At 52.5% G+C, this 25252-nt stretch overlaps 1 protein-coding gene across 5 annotated transcripts in view; it reads right to left on the reverse strand.

Moving 5' to 3' along the window:
* The window catches only part of SCMH1 (Scm polycomb group protein homolog 1), a 62837-nt gene that overhangs the window by 11919 nt on the left and 25666 nt on the right, over positions 1–25252 (reverse strand). For 4 of the 5 annotated variants that reach the window (XM_030504000.1, XM_030503999.1, XM_030503997.1 and 1 more), the window contains exons 7-12: positions 22872–22960; positions 21755–21998; positions 7739–7971; positions 7041–7167; positions 5836–6036; positions 5043–5228 (exon numbers count right to left, since the gene is read on the reverse strand). In XM_030504000.1, coding sequence (XP_030359860.1) covers positions 5043–5228; positions 5836–6036; positions 7041–7167; positions 7739–7971; positions 21755–21998; positions 22872–22960 — 1080 coding nt within the window. The remainder of the gene's footprint in view (positions 1–5042; positions 5229–5835; positions 6037–7040; positions 7168–7738; positions 7972–21754; positions 21999–22871; positions 22961–25252) is intronic. The other variant, XM_030504001.1, reaches the window with a different exon arrangement.

The following is a 25252-nucleotide window of genomic DNA, read 5'->3' on the forward strand; positions in this document are numbered from 1 at the left end:
TGCACCATTATACCCAAACCCAATTGTGTAGCAGTACCTAAAGGGCCCAACAAGAAATCTGGAGAGGAGCTTATGACAAGGGCCTGTAGGGACAGGCCAAAGGGAATGGCTTTAACCTGCCAGAGGGGAGACTGAGATGAGCTCTGAGGCAGAAGCTCTTCCCTGTGAGGGTGCTGAGGCGCTGGCACAGGGTGCCCAGAGAAGCTGTGGCTGCCCCATCCCTGGCAGTGTTCAAGGCCAGGTTGGACACAGGGGCTTGGAGCAACCTGCTCTAGTGGAAGGTGTCCCTGCCCATGGCAGGGGGTTGGAGCTGGATGAGCTTTAAGGTCCTTTCCAACCCAAACCATTCTATGAAATTACTAGAAAGACAAATACCGTCCTCAGGACAAGTCCTTGTAGAAACATTCAGTGCCCAGACTGAGATGGGAAACAAATGTTCTCTGGATACCTCTAACTCTAAAACTGCACAACCCCCTTCACCAGACAGTCACTGAACCACAGCAGAAGGTGATGCTTTTTAAAGGCTTGATCAGGTTTTGGTTTGGGTTCATTCTAAAAGTCATGCAAAGACACAAGGTCAGGTTGCAGAAGACAACCCAGGTCAGTGGAAATTAATGGCAGGATAACCCAAAGTAGGTCTGTAGTTGGGGCCTCCGATTGTAAAGGACAAGAAAATAAAGAAATGGAGACATACACAGAGCTGCCTCAGCAGCGATGATGAGAAAAAAAGAAACTACCTTCAGTTCAAAAGATGCCACAAACATCATGAATGTGTATCATCAGGGAGGAAATAACCTGGGAGAAAAGGACCCCAAACCTAAGCAGACAAATGTTCACTTTGAGAAGGATGCTGAGAACAAGCAGATCATTTCCTGGAGATGAAAAGGAACTGCTCAGAGGGCTGTACACCCCACAGGATGGCGAGCACAGGGATAAAGGGAACGTTTTAACTCATCCTGTCTTTTGACACAGCGCAGAGGAAAAGGCAGGACCATGGTTTAGCTTCAGAAGTAACAAGTGTGTGGGAACAAGTGAGAGGAAACTGTGAAGAAAGGTAAAGACTGAGATAAAAGGGTCCTTGCTTGGAAAAGATGGGCCAGCTTTGAGGTGCATTTCACCTCACCTGCCTTGGGAGGCTGGTGGGGAGGAAGAGAAGCACCTCTGCCCATGCCTGGGTTTGTGGTGCTGGCCATCCCAAGGCATCAGGATGGACACCTTCACAGTCAGCGAGTGTCTGCTCACCCCATCTCACCAAGCTAAAGTCCACGCTCCTTTAGGATGCTGTGACTTGCACTGGCTGCTCTGGTACCTGCTCCCTGACTGCAGAGTGTGTCTACACAACCAGCTCAAGTGTCAATGTCTCAGTGACATCCACCACTAAAGCAAATCAGCAAAGCAAATCCCCCCCCCACTTCACTTCCAGTCACAGTCATGCTGAACTCAGGGGCAATGATAAAAGAAACAGGGCAGGAACAAAAATATCCCCCCTTGACTAAGTGGAAGTCAAATAACTGAATGCTTTCAAAGTGGGGATGTGAGGGTGCAGAGGAAGCCAAAATATAACTTAAGAAAGAAGGTGCACCTGAAACCCTGGGTCTGCTGCAGCAGGTTGTAACAAACTCAGTGAGGTGCTGCTGGAGCGATGGGAACCATGGTGTGAGCATTTGGAAAAGAAGGTGAAAAAAGGATTTTGGTGACAAAATGTTCCCATCTGACCTCAGCAGTGCTGCAGCCAGGCTTGTGAGAGGTGCTGAAGGAAAGGGGAGAGAAAATCCTGCAGTTACATGTGGCACATACATCAGAGGAGACTAACCCAACAGCCTCCTTATCATGGGAAAACAACTGATCTATCACACAAAGGAAGAACGATCAATCTCATTCACCTGGGACTCACCAAAGCATTTGATATGGAGAAGCACCAGCTGAGACAGAGGACATGGGCACTACCAGAAGCCTGTTCATGCACAAACACTTGATCTGAGGGGACGAGCAGGCAGCAGAGCACTGAGCGAGAACACGAGGCTGGGGAGCAGTTGCTAATGAAGCTTCCTGAAGATCATTCTTGAGCTCAGTGTCTGTTCATATTTTCATTAACAACTTTGGCACAAATCTTAAGAGATTCCCTGGCGGAACCTGCTGATGTCTCCCCACACCAGGCCAGACGAAACAGCGTTTGAAATGATGCAGAAAACATATACCTAGACTGGAGCTCCAGAAAGGAGGCGAATCCAGAGCAAAACACAGATGTGCACCTGAAGCATTGTCCCATGAGCTGGGAACCTGCAGTTGACAATAACGGATGGTATGGACCAGGACGGGTTGATCATCACCTGCTACAAGGACACAGCGACGAGAAGTGGCTTCCAGGGACATTTCTTGGGAGCATGGAGGTGCCAGGGCTGTGGCACCAGGTCCACAGCAGCACGTCCCCAGAGTGCTGAGCGCCACTCTGGGCACTGCACGAAGTTTAACTCAAACCAACACTAGATGAGCAGAGCGGAGCCTTTCTTCCCAGGGCAGCCCAAAGGTGAGCTCCCCGGAAAGACACAACTGCTAACTACTACAACAAGAAGAAGAACTAAGTCAAGCTAGAGGACAAGGAGACACAGACACCAAGTTGCCCAGAGTAAACCTGGGCTAGAAACTACAACAGTTTCTAAAAATTCAGCCAAAACCCTCGGGGCAGCCTCCAGTGGAAAAGCAAAATCCCCAACTCCAGAGTTCATTAAAGCAACACCACACGTTGTGGTGCCTGTAGTAACAGGACCAGAGGTCCAAAGGTCTCTCCAGTCCTCCAGGTTTTCCAATGGCTCCAGATCAGATCTACCCGTTCACATCATCTCACAGCCCATTCCTCTTCCCACTCACAGCAATCAACTTCCCATGTCCTTGCAAACCTCCTGTTTCCTGGTGTACAACTTGATCTATTCCCCTTATTTCCATGGTTATGCCTTACTCAGCAGGACAGAATCCCGGGATGCAGCTGACCTAAGGGCTGCTGCAGACCTTCCTCCTTCTGCCCCAAGCACACGCATGAGTCCTCCACAGACCCGCAGTGGTGCTCCTGGAAAGCCAGTTTGTTCTGGGAATTGAGCCCAGCTCCCAGTCCTAACCAGTGACTGCTGGAAGAACCAGCCCCACTCAGGCACACGAGCACCTCTGCTGTAGAGGGAACAAGGCAGGACACACAGAGCTGAGGGTGAGACCACGGTAGGTGAGACCAATCAACACTTGGTGTGATTTAAGCTGATGTACAACCACATCCTCATTCTTCCATCACCAGCCCTAACCCCTCATCAGAAGCCACAGGAATGTGTAAATAACGACGTTTATCACCTTCTTTCAGGTGCTTGAGAAAGGTGCTGGAGGATCAGATGCCCAACAACCCCTGAGACATCAGCATGAGCTACAGCACTAGGTGCTACCACTTCTCTGGACTGTGGTTCATCTTCCTTTAATCCCTGCAAACACTCTAAGGAGAAGTTCGGGAAGGGACGGTCTCAGTATCGTGTCGTATCTGGTGCTCTGCCTGAGCTGCCCTGAATTCTGACTGCTCTTTAAACCTTCCCACCCCGCCGGGCAGCCCAGCCCTCAGCACAGACACCTCTGACATCTCATGGGGGCTCGAAGCCATGTGTGTGAGCTATTGGACCTTCCCCATGCCCAGACCCACTCCTCTTCCTCCTATTCTGTTTTTGCTCTGTTTCATGACCACAGGATAATTCCCCACTGAAACACGGGGATTTCTTCTAATTGAGGGTTCCCTGGTAAGCTCCAGTGCCAGTAACTAGACACGCTGCTCCTGTACTTGCCACAGCAGCCAAGCCACCTCCTATAGCTCCTCTTTTCTTATAGCACAGCTCCCTGCTCCTGGCACTGCTGCTCCAGCCTGCAGGCAGCTCATCAGCCATGGAGGAAGCAGAGGACAGTCACTCCAAGGCCCTCAGCTCTTTAGGCTCTTGCCAAAACCCTCCCCTGAGTCTGGGTGCTTTGTGAGCTGCAATGAAGCACTAGGCTGTGGCCCCTAAGCTTCACCCTGAGCAGCTTCTCCTTAGACAGTTCTCCCTCAGTGTGTATCCTTTTATGCTTTTCTCACCAGAAGAGCCTTAATTCTCCAAAGGATTAACTTTGGAAAGCCCTCAAACAGCACAACATCTATTTGCTGACTTGGGGGCAGAAAGGTAGCGGAGGAAGCAAGGAGAGGAGATCAGAACAAGACACTTGTCAGCTCCTGAAGAGGGTGCGGATGCTTTTATCCTCTCCATGACCGTCATTCCTAGAGGAACAGCTCGCCCAGAGCCCCACGGCCAGCCTGGGGAGGCAGCTTCCACCCCAAGGGCTGCTGCCACTACACAGCACTGTGGGGAAAACTACTGCTCTTATTTCCCACTGCGTTTGCTTAAGAGCAATTCTGCAGCCTGGTGATTTGTGTTGTGGCATGAAGTATCTTGCCAGGGTGTGTTGCTTCCCCGTGGTGGAAGGTGGTTCCTTTCCATGCCAAAGAAAACAAAGCCACCTATGCCTCTGATTGCTGAGCGTTCCTCATCCCGGGATGGGCCATGCTCCCACCAAGGGCTGGATGTGCTGTCTGCTGGCAGGGCATTCACAGCCAGCATGGAAAGCGCTCCGCTGGCTTTTAGTTCCATTCCTAATTACAGTTTACCTGCTGCATGTTATCGCTCTTCTATTTCTCACACAGCCTTTCACCTTAATTCCTAACTGGGTGAAGTCACTCTAATCAGATTACAGGAAGCAGGAAGGGCTGGGGGAACAAGGAGAGGAGGGAAGACGAGGAGACAGCACGGATGAGCGGAAACCTACAGGCAGAGATGGAAATCAGACCGACGGGCAGAAAATATGGCAACTTGAAGCCTGCCGCCAAAAAGAGCCCTGGGGCTGTGTGCATGACACTAGGTGTGATGCAATGAACCCTGCAGGGAAGGCTCTGACACTCAGCCTGCCTCCTGAGGTAGAGGTAAACTCTGGGTTAAGACACTGGGCAGCTGGGGGTCCCTACAACACCAACCCCCCCCAGCTCCTACCTGGTAGATACCTGTCGTGGTCGTACTCGTGTGAGCGCTGCATGTGGCTGTTCTGAGTGAAAGGCTGGTTCCCAAAGAGGTTGTCACTGCGAAGATTGTGGCAGAGCTTCTCCAGGAAGCGGAGGACGTAGGTGATACTGTTTACTGCTGGCAGGTTCAGAGTGTGCTGTTCCCGATCAAACACAGCTGGAGACAGAAACAAACAGAGCCCAACACGTAAACCCCCAGCAAAGGCAGGAGGCTACGCCCAGGGCTGCACAGTTCTGTATCTCAGCATCGCTGGTCTAGACTAGAGCAAACAAAAGCCACTGCCTTCCCCTGGCTCAGCGCTGGGACAGGCTAAAACCAGTCTGCTGCACCCAGCAGCAGGGACGGGGCTGCAGCGCTGGGAAGCTGCGTTCCAGGGCAGAGGAAGGCATTCAAAGAGGGACCTGCACACCTCGTGTCCGGGCAAACAGTGGCTTACAGCAGGATGACAACCCCGGGTATTGCCTGTCTCCACGTCACTGCTGCCATTCCCACCCGTTCTGCCTCCTCCCGGGGCTCGGGCAGTGCTGGGGGATGGAGGGTGAAGTGTAAGGCTGCCCAGGCTGATGGCAGGGCCACGCTAACTGCTCTGGGTCAGCAACGAGCTGCTGCTTCATGGCACAGATGTTTGGCAAGAAAGAGAAGACAGAAATCTTCTGTCTGCCCCTGGCCCACGACTGCAGCAGGCTTCAGGAGAGGCATCTTCCAACGAGTGAATTCTTGCAATGACATCTCCGAAGGCAAAGTGCTGCAGGCCAGTTCTCACCTGAGATGACCTCTCCCCCGTGGCCTTGTTTTAAGAAGGAGAAGACTGTTTTCTGATGATAAGCACAATCAATGCAGGCCTGTACTGCTTGCTGCAGGACAACAGAAGCTCGAGCAGGTCCAAAATGGTCCGGCAGCTGCTGAACTTTCTTCTTGTCTAGGTGGGGCCCAGTGCTGCCGTTCTTGTTCAAGTAAATGCAAACTGCCAAGATGAGAAACGTGTTTGCCATTAACCCACTCAAGAAAGCAAGAAACAGATGCCTAAAATCCAACCTGAGAGATGCTGAGATCTTAAAGACTGTAAAACCACTCGCAAAGGGGAATCCACCGCAGCTGCCTGTCTGCATCCTAACAGCGGAGCCACTTACAGAGGGGAATCCAAAGTCTTCCTGCCTCTCACTCGTCTTCCACACTGTCCCTGTCCCTTCTACACTCTCCCAAAGACAGGCTGCAAAGTGGTTCCTGTGCCAGCCAGGGGGGGTGGCTGTGATGACAAAGGAGATGAAGGACGCAGCCCCTGCTCTTTAGGGTTCTTTAGGGTCCTCTGAAAACTGGCCACTCACTCTGTGGAAACAGAGGGCTCAGCCACCTCCAGTGCTTGACCAACCATACAAAAAGCAGCTTTGCACTAGACTTTCCTGCCCACGTTCATCTTCAGTGCATCTCACAGCTGTAGCAGAGCATATACTCTGCACTGCCACTCCTGCTCCTCCCCTGCTCCCTCCTGTCCCTGTTTGCCAGGACATCCTGAAGCTGACCGGATCATGGCCACTGTTGCTCAGCAATCGTTCTGCATCTTGCTGTAGGGTCAGCAGCCGTGTCTGGCACGATCTGGGAGAGCTCATACCCTGGGCCCACAAGAGATGCTGCACATCACACTGCCTCTGGGCCTGGTGGGATATGAGAAGAGCCCTTTGAGAGCTGCAGAGTCACCACGAGCATGCAGGGAAGGGGGTCCCTGCACTGGGCAGATGGCCTTGCAATCTTCCTATAGCTTCATGATTTCCAAAACAGAGAGAGAACTAAACAGCTGAGCTGAACTGCTGGGCTCTCTTTTCCTCCTGACACACTCTCTCTCAGGCCAGCCTTTCAGGAATTGCAATGGTTGCTGGTTACAAGTTTAGGAAGGAACAGGAGTACCTCAGTGTGTCACTTTCTGACCAATGCAGCTCCTAACGTGTGGAGAATGTGGTTCAAGACCCTTACCTGTGGGAGCCTGCATGGCAGAGCTGGGGACTGTAGCAGCGTCCTGGGGCACAGTGCTTGTGTCTGGTTCTGGGGTACTGGTGGTTGGAGAGGTGGGTGCTGGGTTCAGCAATGTCCTAGGTTTCCTCTGCAGAAAAAGAGGAGATATTTCTCCTTTTATCCCTGCTCTCCTTAACCACCCATGATCACTACACTCTCTCCTCTGCATCCAACAGACAAGGCACTGTGGAACATGACACACTTCTGATGGTGATGACGGGGAGCCTCAAGAGCCTAGTAATCAGTATGTGTGCATTTTATACACCACAATCCTGACAAAATAACCAGCCTGAGATCTGCCACCTCTGCTTGACTCAGACTAGCTACAGACCAGCTACACACGATGGACTGAAGAGCTTATTCCACCGTTTGGCCATCCTGTCATGATCACAGCATCTGCCATGCTCCTTCACAGCCAGTGCATCTCCAAAGACAGAGTTTCTTGATGGAAATGATCTTTAGGACACAGACATACTCTACAGCTCTGGGGCTGGACTCTGAGGGATGCTCCCAGCCCACATACCCCTCTGGTCTCCTACTTGCTGCAGTCATAACAGCCAGAGGCTGAGACAAACGTGCACAAACACACGCATGCACCATCCCATGGCAGAACTTGCAGCACCTGCTTTTCACCCGCCTGCATCAGCATCAGCTTTTACCTTACTGCCAGGCTTGGGGCCTCTCTTTCTGGGGAATTTCAAAGGCTCCACTGACTTGGAGGGTGTAGGCATGGGGTGATGGATTAGCGCTTTGGTCGTTCGACCACGCTTCTTCCCTGTTTTGCGACGCCTTTGCCCTTGTTGATGCCCCAAACCAGTCTTTGTGCTACTGTGCATGCTAGGTTTCTCCGAGTTTACTTCGGAGGCAGGTAAAGGGCTCTTTGGAATCACAACTGAAATAAAAAGAGAAAAAGCAAATAGAATTAAATCAGGCGAGAATGAAAACAAGAGCAGCCTCCATCTTTATACAGCGTCACATGGGAAAACCTGGAGCGTTCGCAGCCCCCTGGACGGAGGCTCCGGCTCTCCATGCCAGGATAAAAACCAAATGCACTGATCCTGCTTCAGCACTGGAGCTGTGGGACGTGGCTGGGCTGAGCTCCAGAAGGATCATGCTTTCAGCCATACCTTCCTTCCTGAAAGTAACTGGCACCTACACCTCTTCCTGCTGCGAGTGGTGACCTGCCAGCGATCGCATAGAACGCACGGAAAGCATTCCTAGGGGAAGGATCAGTCAAGACCTGCCTGATAGTCCCAGAGCCAGTGCTGTGCTGGAAATCCCCTCTCCCAAGGCAGAAATCACATTTGCTCTGTCCCTAAATTACCAGTGAATGCAGTGAAGGTGCCAGCTCCATCCCCAATGCCCTGGAGGTCTAGTGCTCCTAGCCCTGAATATCAGCTCATCTCAGCTGGATCTGCTGTCCTGCTCCTCTCCCACATGGCCAGAGGTAAGGAAGTGCCAGCACAGGGTCTGTTCCTTCTTATCTTCTCATGCTTGCCATGACAAAACCAGGTTTCTGGTCCACAAATCCTCTGAATTTGGTCATTTAGCCAAGTCCTGCTAAAGGCTGGAGCTGGCCCAGCTCAGTGGACCAGTATTCCCTTTAGATTTAGACTCCTGCTAAAAGGAAACAAACCCAAACCTCCCAGGTTTTGAAACATGCACAGTGACATGCATCAGGATGTCTTGCTTCTCCAAGCTGGAAACCTCACTGCGTATTCAACAAGGGGGCTCTGAATGCCATAAAACCCCCACTTTTAAAGCAAGGGTCTTGATAATTGAGGAGAAAGCCTTGGCCAAGGAAGCAGAGTGCAGTGCAAGGTTGATACCAGGATGGCAGCACAACTGTGGGTGTATAAGGAGATTGTGAAGGTTTTTCTGAGGAGGGTTTGTGAGCAGTGACTCGGAGCAGGGACTCACTCCCTTGGCACAAAGACTCTTGTTTGCTGCCGACAGCTCAGAAGCAGCCAACGGAGCTGGGTCCAGCTTTCCAGGCGCCTGGAGAAGATCAGTGGGCTGCGAGGTGACAGCAGTGAGCCAGCCCAGAGACAGGAGACACTGCAGGGATGGGGAGGTGTGTATAAGGTGTGTATAAGGTGTGTATAAGGTCCCATCAGTGGCAGCTCATTTTGGCTTTATGTGAACGAACCACTGGAGGTGGAGGATCCTGCTTTGCTGCACAAGTTTGACTCCAGCTCTGACCCTGTGCTCTCCACAGGGAGACAGGGCATGAACCTGGCTGCCAGGTCTGAGAACACATCAGCAAATGGTTCATTTGGGCACCTCCAAACCAGGCCTGGTGTTACCTGCCAAGCTTCACATGGGCTGACACACTGGCCAGGCACTCCTCCAGGCCTCAGGAGCCACCAGGACTCCCAAACTTCAGCTACGTGGGCATTCCTGTCTTGGGACGTGCCAAGGGGTAGGAGGGCACAGAGCTGAGCCCAGGCTGCCAGCTCGTGGTCACAGCAAGGCTGGGGTACGTTTAGGACACAGAGGTCACCTCGTGCTGCAGAGAAGGGCCAGGAACTCCGAGCAGTACTCTTCCTCCTCCTCTTCCTCCTCATGGGGCTGCCATCAACCACTGCCACCAGCAAACCTTGCCTATGCCTTCACCTGCTGCATGGGATGGAGAACCCTGCCCTGTCATACCGAGCTCCTGGGTGCTGCTATGAGTAACCTGCACTGACAGTGAAGTGCAGGATGTCCTGCAGTTGTCCTCAGGTGGCTTACACCCATCCTAACCTCACTTTGCACCCATGCAAACAACAGGGTGCATGGTGCATCCAGGAACCGGCCCTGTTCTGCTTGTCAGGGGGCAGGGAGAGACTTCTGGTGCCTTCAGTTTCTTGGGTTAATTTTATTTCCAAATGCATGTGTTCTAGATCACATCACAGAATGGTCAGCACTGGAAAGGACCTTAAAGCTCCTCCAGCTCCAACCCCTGCCACGGGCAGGGACACCTTCCACTAGAGCAGGTTGCTCCAAGCCCCTGTGTCCAACCTGGCCTTGAACACTGCCAGGGATGGGGCAGCCACAGCTTCTCTGGGCACCCTGTGCCAGCGCCTCAGCACCCTCACAGGGAAGAGCTTCTGCCTCAGAGCTCATCTCAATCTCCCCTCTGGCAGGTTAAAGCCATTCCCCTTGTCCTGTCCCTCCAGGCCATTGTCCAAAGCCCCTCTCCAGGTTTCCTGGAGCCCTTTTATGCTGTTGCCCCAGAGCTGGATCAGGACTGCAGGGGGGGTCTCCCCAGAGCGCAGCAGAGGGGCAGGATCCCCTCCCTGACCTGCTGCTCCCGCTCTGGGGGTGCAGCCCAGCACACGGGGGGGTTCTGGGCTCAAGCACACACTGAACCCGGCTCATGGGGAGCTTCTCCTCACCCAACAGCCCAAGTCCCTCTCCTCAGGCTGCTCCATCCAGTCTCCCCCAGCCTGTGTCTGTGCTCTTGGCCGTGTTGAACGCCCTGAGGTTCGCAGAGGCCCATCTCTCCAGCCTGTCCAGCTCCCTCTGCATGGCTATAATGTTATTATATTACTATTATAGTACCATAACCACTTCCAGTGACTGGATGCTTCCTAAAGGAGCCTGAAGTTTTTGCCAGGTGCCTGTTAATTTTCCTTCAGGATTTGAGCCCTGATGTTACTGGGATGTGGTCAAGAAGCTCAGGGTTACACAGGGAGCAGGGCAGAGCGCTCAGCCCTGCTGACACCCACCTCAGCACCCTCTGAGCTCCAGCACTGGTAACAGCCCTGCCCAGGACCCAGGCTCATCTCCCTGCTGCAAACCATCACCCACACATCTGGTAACTGCCAAAAGCTCCAGTTTACTGCATCTTATTCAGCTGGGGATGGTGCCAGCCCAACAGTGAGCATCTGCCAGAGACACCCTCACCTTCTTCTTCTTGGACCACAGCTTTGGTGCTCACATGAGCTCTGAGCAACCCAGCACAACTCCAAAGCTGGCCTTGCTTTAGGCAACAGGTTGGGCCATGCAACCTCCAGAGATCCCTTCTAACTTGAATTATTCTGTGATCTGAACTCATAGTTGATCATTTCAGCCCAGTAATGGAACAGAAAACTCATCGAAGGTTTCTGCTTCCAGCACCTAGCATAAGGGTGGACCTGGAGGAATGGGCTGGCTCCTTGTTGGGCTCCTTGGTATCAGATCAGTTTGGCTGCAGTGAGAAACATCACCCTAAAGGTGCAGGATCAAACACTGCTGAGCTTAGAGCCAAAGGAAAGATGGGCACCACGGGCTGGGCTCTCAGTCACTGTGGGATTAGTTTAAACCAGAGTCCTGAGCTTCCTGCAGAAACAAAGGGACCTGGCAGAGAACTCAAGACTTCAGGGTCCACTTCCTAACACCAACACATCCCTCCCCAGTTGACACATGGCCCTGGGACTCACTGTTACACACACAAGACTGAAGTTGCCATCCACACTTTGAGTGTCAGCCAGTACTAGAAACTCATCAGCTTATCTCAGGCTTATCACAGTTCGAAGAAGACAAAATTATATCCTTGGGTTAAGAATACAAAGCCAAAACATGTAGGAAAATATGAAGATGGAGAACATTTCCTACCTTTCTCTCTGATACACCAACAATTCAACATTCACCAGCAGCTGCTGGACCACAAACCCCCAAATCTCTGCTTTACATGCCAAGGGTACTGTACTCTCAGGTGCAGCCACAGCTCACCTCCCTTCTCTCTAGGTAGCAGTGATGACCACTACAGTGTCCTGAAACAACAGGGGTGGTTTCTGAGAAGACTGAACCCACCATTCCCACCCATTTAAAGCACCTATGAAGAACGCCCTGGAGGCCACACAGCCAGTGTGCTCCCTTTGTCCCATCTTCAGCATTGCATGCTCAGAAGCATGACTCAAAGAGCTGCATTAGAGAGACACATTTAAGATAAGCAGATCTGCAGAGCACAGAAGGCTTGTTGAGATCTGGCTGAATCCTGAAGGCTGGAGCTGGACAGGAACCAGAGCTCAGTGCCTGTCCAAGAGCAAGATGTGAACGCTTCAAACCTCTGGATTCTCCCCAAAGCAGAGCCCATCATCACTGGCCACCACGTGCATGGCCAGGACACAAATACAGGCGCTGGGAAGGCTCAAGATGTGGCATGTCCTGAGCTCTCAGCTGGCGTGGCAGATATAATGCAGGAGAAAAGGGCATGTGTGGAGACACGGGCTCCTCGCAAGGACCGGCATAAAGAGCAAGCCTCCAAATCCTGGAATTTTAAAGCCAGAATGCAATTGTTCTGATAATTCAGTGTTTCCTGCAGGGATTCCTGCTCTCCAGCCTACAACATCTGCTTGAGCTAAGGCTGAAGGCTCAGATCTATCTAACACAGTAACACAGCAAGAGGAGCCAAGCGCTGCCTGGTTCAGCATGTTCTAGATGTTCTCATGACCTCAACACCCAAAGATGCATTTTCTTTTTACACAGGATTTGTCTAGTTTCAGCTTTCGGCTACAGAAACTTGCTGTTGCCTTCCCTGGAAGCCATGAGGTGCTTCATCCCCTGCTCCCCTCCCAGACCTCACTGCCCAGCAGGTACATGGCAGCACACACATGAAACTGTCCCTGAAACTGTGTCCTGCTCATGCTGACATTCAGGTTGGATTTTAATGTCTGTTTTGGGGCAGGACACCCATAGGCACAGGAAGAAGAGCAGTTACTTAAAACTAAAGCGATGTCTTAGGTGTTTGTTGCACCTGAGAAAGGCTCTGATCATCCATCATGAGAGTCCCATTTCTTAAAGGCTTTGAAATCTGCAGGGTTTGGAGCAGCACTTTTCTTACTTCAATTGCTTGCTTGTGCTTGGATGAGCTCTGAGCACTGCAGCTGCCTCTGCACATCCCACTGGCACAAACGGTGGCATTTTTAAGGTTCTTTTATTTACAAAACTAAAATAACTAAGGAAAAGAGTCTCAAAGAGCCACCGAGATACCAGCAAGTGCTGCTGCTTTCCGCACAAGCCTCACAAGGCAGCATTCCTGTGCGCCCCAAACCACAGCCTGTCTCCAGAGCAGAGGTGTTCCAGCCCTTGCAGCATCCTGGGAAAGGAAAGCAAAGAGTGTGGAGAAAACCACTCCTACCTTCAGCTGCCAGCTGATGGGTTCTGAGCTGCTCCTTCAGGAGGAAGAACTTGGGCTGTAACATTCACTGCACAACAACATCAGCTCAAACCCAGCAGTGGCCAGGATAGAAATCCTCATTGCTCTAGTTAATAATCAAGCAAGAAGCCCCCAAACCTGCAGCTGATCCCTGGATTCTCAGTTCCAGAGTCCCATCCCAGGGCTAAGCTCTGCCTCAACCCGCTGCCTGCCCTGAGCCACCCCAGGCTGCCCTTCCCTGAGCCCATCAGGAAAACACTTGGCTCAGGTTGAGTTTTTAAGGGCTCCTTCACGCTGCTTTTGGCTCTTCAGCTCAACACACACCATAAACCACCTTTTAATATCTTAACTGGTTTCCAGCATCACTTCAGAGACTCTTATCATTGCTTAGCAGTTCCTGATGCTTTTCAGGGTATAAACACCCAGGTGCAGCTATTCCTCAATAGGAGGGAACTCCTATTCCTTCCATTCCCTCAATGCAGGGGGAAGCACTTTGAGACTGGCACAAGTGTCATGGATGTGCCACACAATAGATTCATTCACCAGAATCCCTTGGGCTCAGCACTGGTCCCATCCTGCTGATGGCAAAATAAACAGGGATGAGTGACTGGCTCCTGATAAGAGACAAAGGCAGTGACAGCCTGGGAAGAGCAAAGGTGCCCAAACTGTTGGCTTCAGCAAAAATCATGTTCAGTTTAGTGCTGAGCACACAGATTGACTCAGTCCCAAACCCCAGGTCTCAATTTCTCTCCCATACAGGAAAGAAGTTTAACTGCTTTGTATCCACTGGGTAGTTATAAAATGAATGGGTAAGCTGTGTTATGGGTATTTTATAGATAACACTGCCAAGGCTGGCATTTGGGTAAGGGAAAGCAGCATCATGCCTGCCACCACTGGAGCAGCCAAACAAGCTGCTCCCTAAACAGCAGCTCACAAACCCCCATCTCCCAGCACGTTTGCTGTGGAACATCTGCACAACCAGCCATAAATGTCTCCCACTGCCAATTATATGCCTGGAGCAGTACATTCCTGCTTCTTCAGCCCCTCTTTTCCCTTCCATCCCCTCTTCCAGCTCCCAAAAGGCAGTGCAAAGGAGCAGAAAGACCATGTTGGGAACAGCCCTGGCACAAGCATTTACACTGCAGAGAAAAATGGCTGGTTTGGACAGCGGGGCTGGTTTGAGGGATTGACTGTGCAGATCTGGATTGCAGGGAAGCCCTCAACAGAATTCCAGCCCTTACTGCAGCAGCACTGTTAGTTCTTCTATGCAGAGTGTCCTCATCACCCCTGGAGAGACCCAGCATCCAGCAACCTTTGCAGCCTATCTGGACAAAGCTGGTGGCCTTGGCTTGCACTTTTGGTACCACGTGTCAGCACCAGTCTGTCATTTCTCCAGTGCTCAGAGGACTGAAGCCTGGGTGCAGCTCTGCAAGGCCAGTTGGATGCTCCTTTGCAGGTCCAGCCAGAGCACGGAGCTCCCCCAGCCTGCCCGCAGCAGAGTCCCATCTGCCAGCCCAGCCAACAAGGAGCTGCAATGAGCCTACCAGGGCGTATGGTCCAAAGGCAGTGGACAAGCACGTGCCAAATTTGTCTACAATCACCCTTTCCACATCCCAAAGCAGCAGTTTTCCTCCTGTCCCCATCCCACTACCTCTTATTCCAAATAAACTGGTTGCAACACAACCTGGGTTCTTGGTGTGATCCCCCCGTTAAGTCTCATCAGTGCAAAAATAAAGCTGTTGTAAGAGTGGTGTTGGAAGAACCAGCTGTGGAGAAGCTATGGAATTAAAACAGAGACATTGTACACGACAGAAAGGAGATGAGAACTGAGCTGGGCAGCTCCAGTGTGAGACACACATGGGCAGGGTTGAAACTCAAGCTCCTGAGGGATGCGCTAGAGGGTGAAAGACAACAAACAGGAGCAACCAGGGAGCTCCAAAAGGAATGGCAACACCCGTAGGTACTGGTCCAGTCAGAACAACATCAAGTATAACTCTGAAATCAATACTCCAGCTTCATTTGGTTACCCCAGAGCCAGGCTGGGGTCACTTGTGTAGTGGTTCACTGCACCTTGCACTGGCAGCACAGTCCTCCAGGACTCGTGCTTCAGGAGGGGCCATCAGCAGATTGTGTACCCAGAGGGGATGCCTGACATGCCAGGTCCACACAGCAGGCCTCAGGGGAACCCCAGAGCCATGCTCTTGGGAAGCAACCAGCCTGCAGACTGGGTAAGGCTCCAGCATGCCCAACCAACCTGACCTATACCTGCAGCAGCATCGAGGGCAGGGGTTTCTTCCCAGATTTCCAGCCCATGGGAAGCATGACAACACTGCTGCTTCTATCCAGCTCGCTCAAGGACAGACATTCAGTGACAATATGTGGCATGACAGACCACCACGATCGACTGACTAATCACATCTTCTGCCCTGGGAGTTAATTACCAGCGGGTTTCCAAAACCCCAGGTTGGGAATGGTTCCGTGTTCCTGCTGGATTCAGGCTATTCCAGGGGCTCCTGCTTGTTCTGCTCATCTCCAAAGCTCTTTTTTTAGTTTTGGCTTCCTGGTTAAATATTAGGAGAACACCTTCAACGTGCCAGTGCACAGAGAGCCAGGAGACTGCGGGTGTTGCTTTGTGCCACCTTCTGTTCTCTCTTAAAGCTGTTCAGAAGTTATAAAACCACCAAAAATCAAGAGGAGAACCATGAGAAGCCACAAAAGGTCCAATCTTTGTAGCAAGTGGAGCTGTCTGTTCAGGATGAAGTTCCTAAAGTCAATGCAAACGCACACAGTGACAACACAGACGTGTTTGGCAAAGCCAGGGTCAGAGCTGGGCATCCACTTCAGAGCAGGGTCACAGCATCCACTTCAGAGCAGGGTCACAGCATCCACTTCAGAGCAGGGTCACAGCATCCACTTCCCCTCCCCAAAACATGGGGAGGGAACAAGCCCATGAAGGAACTACCCAGTAGGCCACGAGAAGACGATGTCATGTTCTTGCTCCCATAGAGCCACTGTGAAAAATCCCCCCCAAACAGGCCCATTTCTCCCCCATGTGCATCCACTGCTCCGACCACAACCATCCCATGGACCATACGCAGCCTTTACAGACCTTGGTCCATCATTCTGGTTCTTCCAGCAGAAGCTGCATCCCTCTAAGGAACTGAGCTCCTGTCACCAGCGGCTGGCTTGTGTGTGCTGGTGACAGGCAGAAACTCTGTGTGGAGCCCTAAATCCTCCAAGAGAAGCTTCTTAATACTAAGTGCTTAACCCACTCCATCTGGGTGGGAAACTGCCCTCCCTGTGGCTCTCCTAAAGATAGCCAAACCATTACACTGGGCACACTGAGCTTCATTACCCCTGCTTCCAAAGCTGGCAGCAGAGGATGGCGGAGCAGACACCAGCCCTGCTGTAACCTCAGCTCAGGACATCCTGAGTCCTGAGGTTTTGGGCATTTGAAATGCCCAGAAATAAAAGCCCTGGAGCACTGCTCTTCCTTGAGCATGTCCAACTCCATCCTGAAAGCACTGAGGCCTTCAGGCTGCACCAGCACAGCTCAGCACCACGGCCCATCAGCAGCAGATCAGAGCTCTCAAAGAAATGGGGCAGCGACCCCAGTGCTGTTCACCCACAGGGAGGAAGCTTCAACATTGAGGCTCCTGTAGGAATGTCCTGCCAGGATTCAGGAACACCCTGAGATTCTGCAACCCTGTTTCAGACCAGGAAGTGGAATGGAAAAGGGAAGGAAACATCCTGAATACAGAGATTCATAACCTGTGGGTTATGAACTACTTTAGAATGAGGAAAAGCCAAGTTGGGATACAACTTCATATGAAGGACAGGCTGGAGGATGGTGGAAACTGCTTGTCCCAGGTCAGCTCCTCTTCTTGGAGGCTCCCTCCAGCCCCAAAACATCCCCACAGTAACATAAGATCTCTGACATGCCTGAGATCCTGCTGAGCCCCACATGTGCTGTGTGCTGAGCTACGGGCACCACCAGCATCCAAAGGGGGCTGGGGAGCAGCACCGGGCCCCAGGCCTCCACAGCCAACAGGGAGTCCAGGACACGCACCCAAGCCAGGATAAGCTCCTCAGCTCTGTGCTCCAAACAGCTCTTCCAAGAGCCCCATGGCTGCACGGGCAGCAGGCTCGCAGTTAGAAGAGAAAATGCCCAACTTCTCTGTGCAACCTTCTCCCACCATCAGTACATAAGCTCGACCTGTGTGCTCCCAACTCCAGCACCCCAACACCACCATTCATCACCCAGCTTGATGGACGAGCTCCAGCTCCCAGCTCAGTCCTGAAGTGATAGGAATGAGTGTTCTTCCATCTCCTTCAAGCTGTAAAGCACGGGGCTCACCTGAGTGTTCCCCTGCCAGCTACTCCTCACGAGGCTCCTCCACCCACCACCGTGTCCTCGCCCCGAGGGAGGAAGAGAAACCAAGCAACATCAGAAATAAAGTCATAAAATACACATTACCTTTGCCCACGGGCAGAAAGTCTAGCATGCAACCATCATCTTCATTTGAAGATGCCAAGCAGTTAACCAGCACATCACATGGCAGCAGCAGAGATGAGAGATGAGGAACTTCATGAACTTCCTACCCAGGGGCAGCATTTTGTGCCCTTCTCTTACCCTCCCATGTGAGGGCAGGCTCCAGCCTCCGGGCTGTGTAACACATGCAACAGTCGGGCACGGATGCAAGTCCGGGAGCGGATGTGAGCTCCACTTCAACACATCCCCATGGTAACTATCTAAAACTCTTCACTTGGGCTTTGCCAGGGGAGGGGCAGGCTCTGGAGGCAGCCAGGCGCAGGCAGCAGCGTGCTGACAGCAGCAGTGTGCTCACACAGCGCAGGGACATGCAGCAGCACCGCGCTCTGTGCTGAGCCCAGCCAGGCTCTGCATCACCTCCCCATCGGCTCCCCTGGCACATCCCGGCCAGGGCCTCTCGCCAGCTGGGCTCTGGCCAAGGCAGCAACTCCACTCCTCCAAATTCCAGTGCTGGAGCTGCTCCCAGCTCTGCCCGCCCAGCCTTAACGCTTTCACTGCTGCCCCGCTCAGCACCCGGCACCCCTCGCCATGTTCCGTTGTTGTGAGCACCCACAAGGGTGGGAAATCAATGGAAAGGGTGTAATGAAGCCAGCAGGGAACTCCAGATCAGCATCCCGGAATCCCAAGGGTTGTAAGGGACCTCTGGAGGTCACCTAGTCCAACCCCTCCTTGCCAAGTCCAAATGGAGGAATGGTACAATGCATGCTTGTGGGCAGGTTGCTGCAGGCTGCCTGTGTCCCTGCATCCTTGTTTTTAAGGTTACAGTATTCCCTTGCCATCCAGCAGTGATTTGCAAAAGCCAGCCTGGTTTGGGTCGGACGAGATCTTAAAGCTCACCCAGTTGCAAGCCCCTGTCTTCACTTCTCATTTCTAACACTCTGAAGTTGAACCCACAGGTCCTGAGCATCTCCTGTGCCAGGAAACTGCAGAGACTATCAGGAGCACAGCCTGCCCACCGAGCAGAGCTCACAGCTGCCAACCAGCACCTACTTTTACAGGACACCCACCTCACTTTATATTCCTAAAAGCCCAGATTATGTGTTTAAGGGTAAAAGAGCACGTGTGTAAGTGGGCATGAAAAGACATACAAGCTGCTGTACACTACAGGTGAGGAGGGGTGATTCCTGGCTAAGAGACAGCCCCGGGAGTGTGGCACTGGCACGGATGGGAAGTCAAGAGGAAGCTTTCACCACAGAAACCTCCTCCCTTTGGGATGGTCAAAGAATAGTTAGGGTTGGAAAGGACCTTAAGATCATCTAGTTCCAGCCCCCTGCCTTCCCCAGCTGCTGCCTGGCTGCCATGGAAAGGCTGAGGCTGCACAGGCCAAGCTCTGCCACATCTCGCCTTGCTCCAGGAGCCCAGCAGAGCCGACCTCCAGGCCCAGCCTGATGTGGAGCAGAGAGGAGCAGGACCGACTGCTGGTAGGCACCCCCGGAGCCACACTTCTCTGCAGCATGGGTTTATCTGAACCCTGCAGCTCCAGGGGGTGCTGCACAAAGAGGAGATACCCAGGAGCCTGCAGCCATCTGGCCGCCAGCTACTCCAGAGCACATCTGACAGCCATGTAATTACCAACCTGGCAGGCAGAGCTGCTCCTCCTCGCTGCTTGACCTCCCTTTCCTCCCTTCACACACACGTGTCCTCAGGAAAGCTCCCCTCGGCACGGCTGGCCGGGCCCCAGCTCCACCAGCACCCTGCCCAGCAAAGCAAACACTGGTGGGAGTGGGAGGCCCCGGAGCTGGAGAGGGATGTGCCTGGAGAAGCCCTGCGCTCCTCCACCGCTGCTGGCAGCCAGCAGGAGGGACAGATTAGAGCTGAATTAAGTTACCAGCATTAAATAAACATGCCTGGCCTCTTTGAAGTTCTGCTTCCCTTGATCAAGAGCTTATTTCGCTCAGCCCCAGGAAACCATCAGTCTCCATGGAGTTAACTCTTCACAGGACATCTCGGCTCCCCCAAGCACCTCGTGCCCATCGGCAGAGCTGATATAACCAGGCGTAGCACTGACCTCCTGTGTGTCTCCCCAGGTCTCCCTGATTTAGGTGGAATTCCAGCCAGGAATGGGAACCTGCCTAACTCCACTGCATGGTCCTGCAGGCTCCAGGCTGGCACATAAGGAAGCTCTGTTGGAGTTGGAGGGAAGGGGGATCCCTTTGCGGTGAAGCATCCTCCAAGCCTGCCAAGAGCAACACTCTCAGGTCCTGGGAGGACTGTGCTCAACCCTCCTCCAAAGCAGGGCTGAGAGGTAAAGGAACAGGGAGGAATTTAATTACAGACAAGGAAAGTTCCCAGTGCTCCCTTCATTTGGTTTAATCCCACAAAGTGGGAATTGGGAAGTCTGGGGCAGGAAAGGGAGGGGGCAGCCACAGGGAGGAAAGGAAAATACCACAAAGCCAAAGCTGATCCCGACTCCAGGGCTTTTTTGCATGGCTCATACAACCTCTGCAATCCCTGCTCTTGCCTCTGGACTTGAATAACACAACCAAGAGAGCAGAAACCTGCCTGAGAGCCTCCGCCTGGGAGTGAGGAGATGTGACTTTTGGGGTTCACTCCTTTAGTAGATGAGTGGGTCATCAGAGTCGCTGCTGGTGGAGCCAATGCAAGAGGGAGAGTCACTGCTGCCTGCTAAAGGGGAAGCAAATACTCCTCAGGATGGCTCAAAATTACCCCAGTGTTGCCCCACACTGGGGTGTTACTTCTGGATGCTCTGCTCACTCACAGCCCCTGGCACAGGGAGGCTAGAGAGGAGCTGCCTGTGCTGGGTGCTGTGGTCAGACCAAGGTTCCCACTTCCCCCAGGAAGGCAGTTTTCACCTTGCTGCTGACCCCTTCCACCCCTAATTTAGTGCGAGGAAAGCTCCCACTCAACACAACCATGTCTTTAGCCTCTTGGGCAGTACTGAAGAAGCACCTTGGAGATGCTGGGGGTGACCCCAGGGCAGTGCTGGAGAGGGCATCCCCAGTTGGGAGGTCCCCAGCAACTCTGTGAAGCCCACAGGGCAGGATGCAACCAAGCAGCAGGAAGTGAGGGAGAGGCTGGGAACATCAAGGCCAAATGCACAAATCCAAGATAAACAGCAACAGCCAGAACAGAATCACCCCGGTGTGAGGGGAGCCCGAGCCAGCCTCGCAGCACAGAGAACAGCACTGGCTCACACCGAGGGACAGCAGGAAGGCACCAACCTGATGGATCAGCACAAGCTGATCCTGGATTTTCACAAGGAACAGTCTCATCACAGAAATGCCTTTCCTAAGTAATCCTTCAACTCCAGCAGAGAGGCTGCTCTCCTCACTTCATCGTCAGGCACGTCCTGGGTTTGCCAGGCAGAGGGATGAGCATGGGGACAATGACAGCTCCCTGGTCCTAAACCCAACTGTAGTGCTAGCAAGCTGAAGACACATCTGAAAACCTCCACAGCCAATGCTCAGACCTCTGCAAGTTCCTCAACACCATTCCAAAGCAACAATCACAGCTCCAGGAACAAGGCAAGTACAACCCAACCAGACCTTGCTTCCCACGTTCACAGCAGAGATCACAGCACAAGGCAGAGCAAGGTCACTGCCACAGGTACAGCCACACGTACGTGTCGCATGTACAAACACTCCTGCAGCTTCACACTTCTCATTATTCCCTTACTTTATCCACAAAAAGCTCAGTCCCCCTGTGGAAAACTTCCTTGGAACGTGTGTTCCAAAGGCGCAGGAAAGCCTCCAAGGCAAGTGCTGAGGAGGAGCAGCCCTCAGCAGTGATGCCCAGCTCCAGCATCCCTCCAGAGAGCCATCTCCTGCCCACTTCATGGATGGCTGTTCCTCAGCACCCTGAGGCCAGGCTGTTACACTGCAATCCCATGGGATCATCTGTACCTTTACCACGCATGAAGCGGCATAAGGGAGCCAGGCAGGGCACCCGGGTGTCCCTGGTGCCAGCCTCTGCCTGGTTTGCTGCTGTTTGAGAGGTAAATGGAGGAGGAAGACACCTAAGCAACAACGTGGGCCTTACCTTTTGTTCCAGGGGGCTGCAGATTATCTCCAGTCAGCGAGCACCAGCCTACGGGAAAGATGTCCCGGGAATCATATCGGCACCAGTAATCGAAGGCACCTCTCCAGCCATCAAATGTTATGAGGACCTCAGAACCTCTCACCTCCCCAATGGTGGCCGGGCAGATGAAGTGAGGGTTCTTCCTGTCCACTGCCTCCAGCTTCATACCTGTCTTGAAGAAGTTTTGGGATGGAGATGGTGGTTCCTATAAGGAGAAGTTGAAAATGTGCTCAAAGAGGATATGGCCACGGCTGTGCCCTCCATCAGCAAAGTCCCCTCCAGGAGCAGATGAAGAAGGGAGCTAGTGGGCTGGATTTGAACCCCAATGAGGTGTGCCCATGCTGGCCTAACTACACAACCACATGTCCTTCAAGTCAAGAGGCAATGAAGTCCACTGCTGAGCGCTCTGCCACCACCCTGCTGCTGGACCAAACCCAGACAGTGCTACGTTAACACTGCACCCTGTGGCACCTCCGCCATGCAGCACAGGCAGAAAGTAAAGCTCCAAAGATCCTCTATTGTACTCTCACCTTCTCATCTCAGAGCAGGAAAATCTGAGGTATGAGAGTCATTCTCTGTCATTCTTCCCCAAACCGCAGCTTTGCATGTGAGAGATCCACCACCCATCCTCATCTGGGGCTTGCTCCTCCTTGTCTTTTACACCCGAGATACACCAAAGCCACTCCAACCCTCCCATAGCACAGCACAAGCCTCTAGAATGGCTTCTGTAGCTCTCTGACTAAAGAAGTGAGATTACAAACTACAAACCCATACCTGCAGTGTGGCCTCACTGCAGTATTTGCCCTCCTCACAAGCTCTGGTACATTAAAAGGTTTTAGAGAGGTAGTGACTTTCAGATATGGCATTCCTGGCTTGGACAGCACCTGCAGCCCAGGTGAAAAACAAGCCCATCTCTCAAGCCTGAGTGTGGAAACCCAAGACACTTTCTTAGCAGACCCCTGTCTGCATCCTGACACTGCTGTGATGCAGCCACAGAGGGTTCAGCTCTGCCCTAGACTTCGGTGCTCTGCAGTAAAGGGGCCATGCCAAAAGGGGGTCTTCACAAACAGTGAAATACCTTGTGGAAAATCCGGACAGGAGCCATCTCTGCTCCATTCAGAGTCTTCAGAAGGAACATGGGCCAAGAGGAGGCATTCAGCCGAAAGCCTGCAGGGGAGGAAGCAGAGATGGAGACTTTAAGGCTGGATCCAGCAGCACATGCCTGCTGGGATGGGACCTTGGCAGCAGGCACCCACTGGGATCACACACCACCCTCCTCCTCATGCTGGAGAGTGAGATGTGAGCTCTTCCAGATGCCCTGCACACAAAACATGATGCTGTTGAAGAGAACCCCCTGGGGATGGCTGTTTGCAATATCCCGCTGGGAACACAAGCCTGTACATTGCCCATGCAGGCAGAGAGCTTTGTGCAGCACTAGTGCTGGCAGCCTCAGTGATCCTGCTACAGGGAGACATGAATCAGCAACTGCACACTCAGACTATGGAATTTCTTCCTCCATAGGGAATCTCAGCTCCTTGGTGGTCCCCTCCACCTTTTAGAGGGAGCTGCAGGCAAGCTGACCTGACGAAATGAAGAGGCTGTGGTTTGGCTGGGAAATAGGTTTAACCGTTACAGGAAAGAATGGCAGCTTTGGCTCAACATTGTCTGTGAAGAAAAGTACAGAAGTAGCAGAAAGTGGCTTATGGGAAGAAAAAGGCAAATTCACATGCTCTGGGCTATGGCCCTGAGTGCAACTGCACAACCAGGTACCACAAAACACCTTCTTTGCTCAATATGCATCTTCCTGCAGAAGCAGTTTCTGCTGCTCAGCTGACCAGGGCATTGCACTGTCTCTATCTGTGGTGGTTTGAAGGTAACCCTGGGCCTGGATCTAGAGCATCCCATGGTGACTGACCTGGCAAAGCTTTGAAATGCCACAACACAACACCCTTGGGGGAGTCCGACTGGACACAAGAGGAAAATTCTTCCCCATGAGAACAATCAGCCACTGGATAATCTCCCTGGGGAAGTGGTGGATGCCCCAACATTGGCCACTGTTAATATCTGACTGGACAGGGCGCTGGGACATCTAGTCTAGGACATGTTTTGCCTGTAAAGGTTGGACTAGATGGTCCCTGAGGTTCCTCCCAACCTGGGATTCTGGGATTCTAGCCTGGCCCAAGGTTAAGCAGGTCAGAGCTGGGCACACAAGCTTCTTCCAGAGCATGAACCCACTCCTCTGGCACAGTCCAAAATGAGTTTTGCTCAGTAACTCCATTACCCTTATTGCCATCTGCTGGCAAAAGCCGGGCAAGGCACAGGAGGAGCCACGCTGCCCGGCAGGACAGGTACCCACAGGAGGTGGGCAGGCCACAGGCTGCTTCCTGGGACCAAGGTTTCAAAGAGATGCCTGCAAATGCACAGCAACATGCATGGAAGTAACATCAAAACTGGCAGCTTTGATGTTCAGAGCTGCAGCAGGTTTTGCCTGTAGCCATTATGAAGGCAAAGGGTATCATTAGAGCCTTCGTGGGGTGGGATGTGCCAGAACACACATCTGCTGGTGCTCCTTCCTCCTTCAGAAAGATCAGTCCCAAGGGTCCCACTGCAGTTCAGGCTGTACTTCCACAAAGCTCACTAATGGTGCTCCATGGAAAAACATGCTTAAAAATATCCCTAATTCCAGGTGTCCCACTGAAGGTTTCCTGCATCGCTATAGATCGGCTTGATCTTATTTGGGGATGTGCTAACTGAGAGAGATTTATGAAGACGCTTCACAAATAATGGGCAGCAGGATGCAAAAGCAGGTTGAGTTTGGTGCTTCATCAGGAAAGAACCAGCAGATGAGCTCCTCATTTGGCCAGTGTCAAGAAGAAAAGGAAGAAGATGTGTTCACCCAAAGACCAGACTGGAAGAAGCGTTTGACTGTTCAGGTTAGTGCTAAAGCTGCAGCAAAGTAAAATTAAATAAAGAGATGCAATATTACAAGTGTCTCTTCACATGACACAGGACTTAAATCACTGGGAACCTTGTCAGACATTCTGTTTCCCCATCATGTTGTCCCCAGCTGACTGCCTGCTGACCCAAAGGCACTTGGGCACAAACACCCTTAGACAGCATGAATGAAAACTGAACTGCTTTTGAAGTCAGTGCCAGGATCTGCAGTGCCACAGCAGATGCCTCAGCCCTAACTGTTCTCTTGGTTATTCTCTACCTCAGGTTTCACAGATCCCCAGCAAAGCAGCTCCACCAGCCACCAGCACCGTGCTCAGCTCAAGGGGAGCGCAGGGGAACACACTGATGGATGGCAGCCAGTTCATGCCAACAGACCTCGGAGATGACAGCACATGGAAGCAGGATCAGAAGCCCAGAGTGATGGGCAGTGCCTGGAGCCCAAGCCATGTGCCAGCACTGCCTGGGTGACTGTGTGGTGTCTCCCAGGAGAGGAGAACCTGGATT

The sequence above is a fragment of the Strigops habroptila genome, chromosome 12 (assembly GCF_004027225.2).
Source record: "Strigops habroptila isolate Jane chromosome 12, bStrHab1.2.pri, whole genome shotgun sequence".
NCBI classification, from domain to species: domain Eukaryota; kingdom Metazoa; phylum Chordata; class Aves; order Psittaciformes; family Psittacidae; genus Strigops; species Strigops habroptila.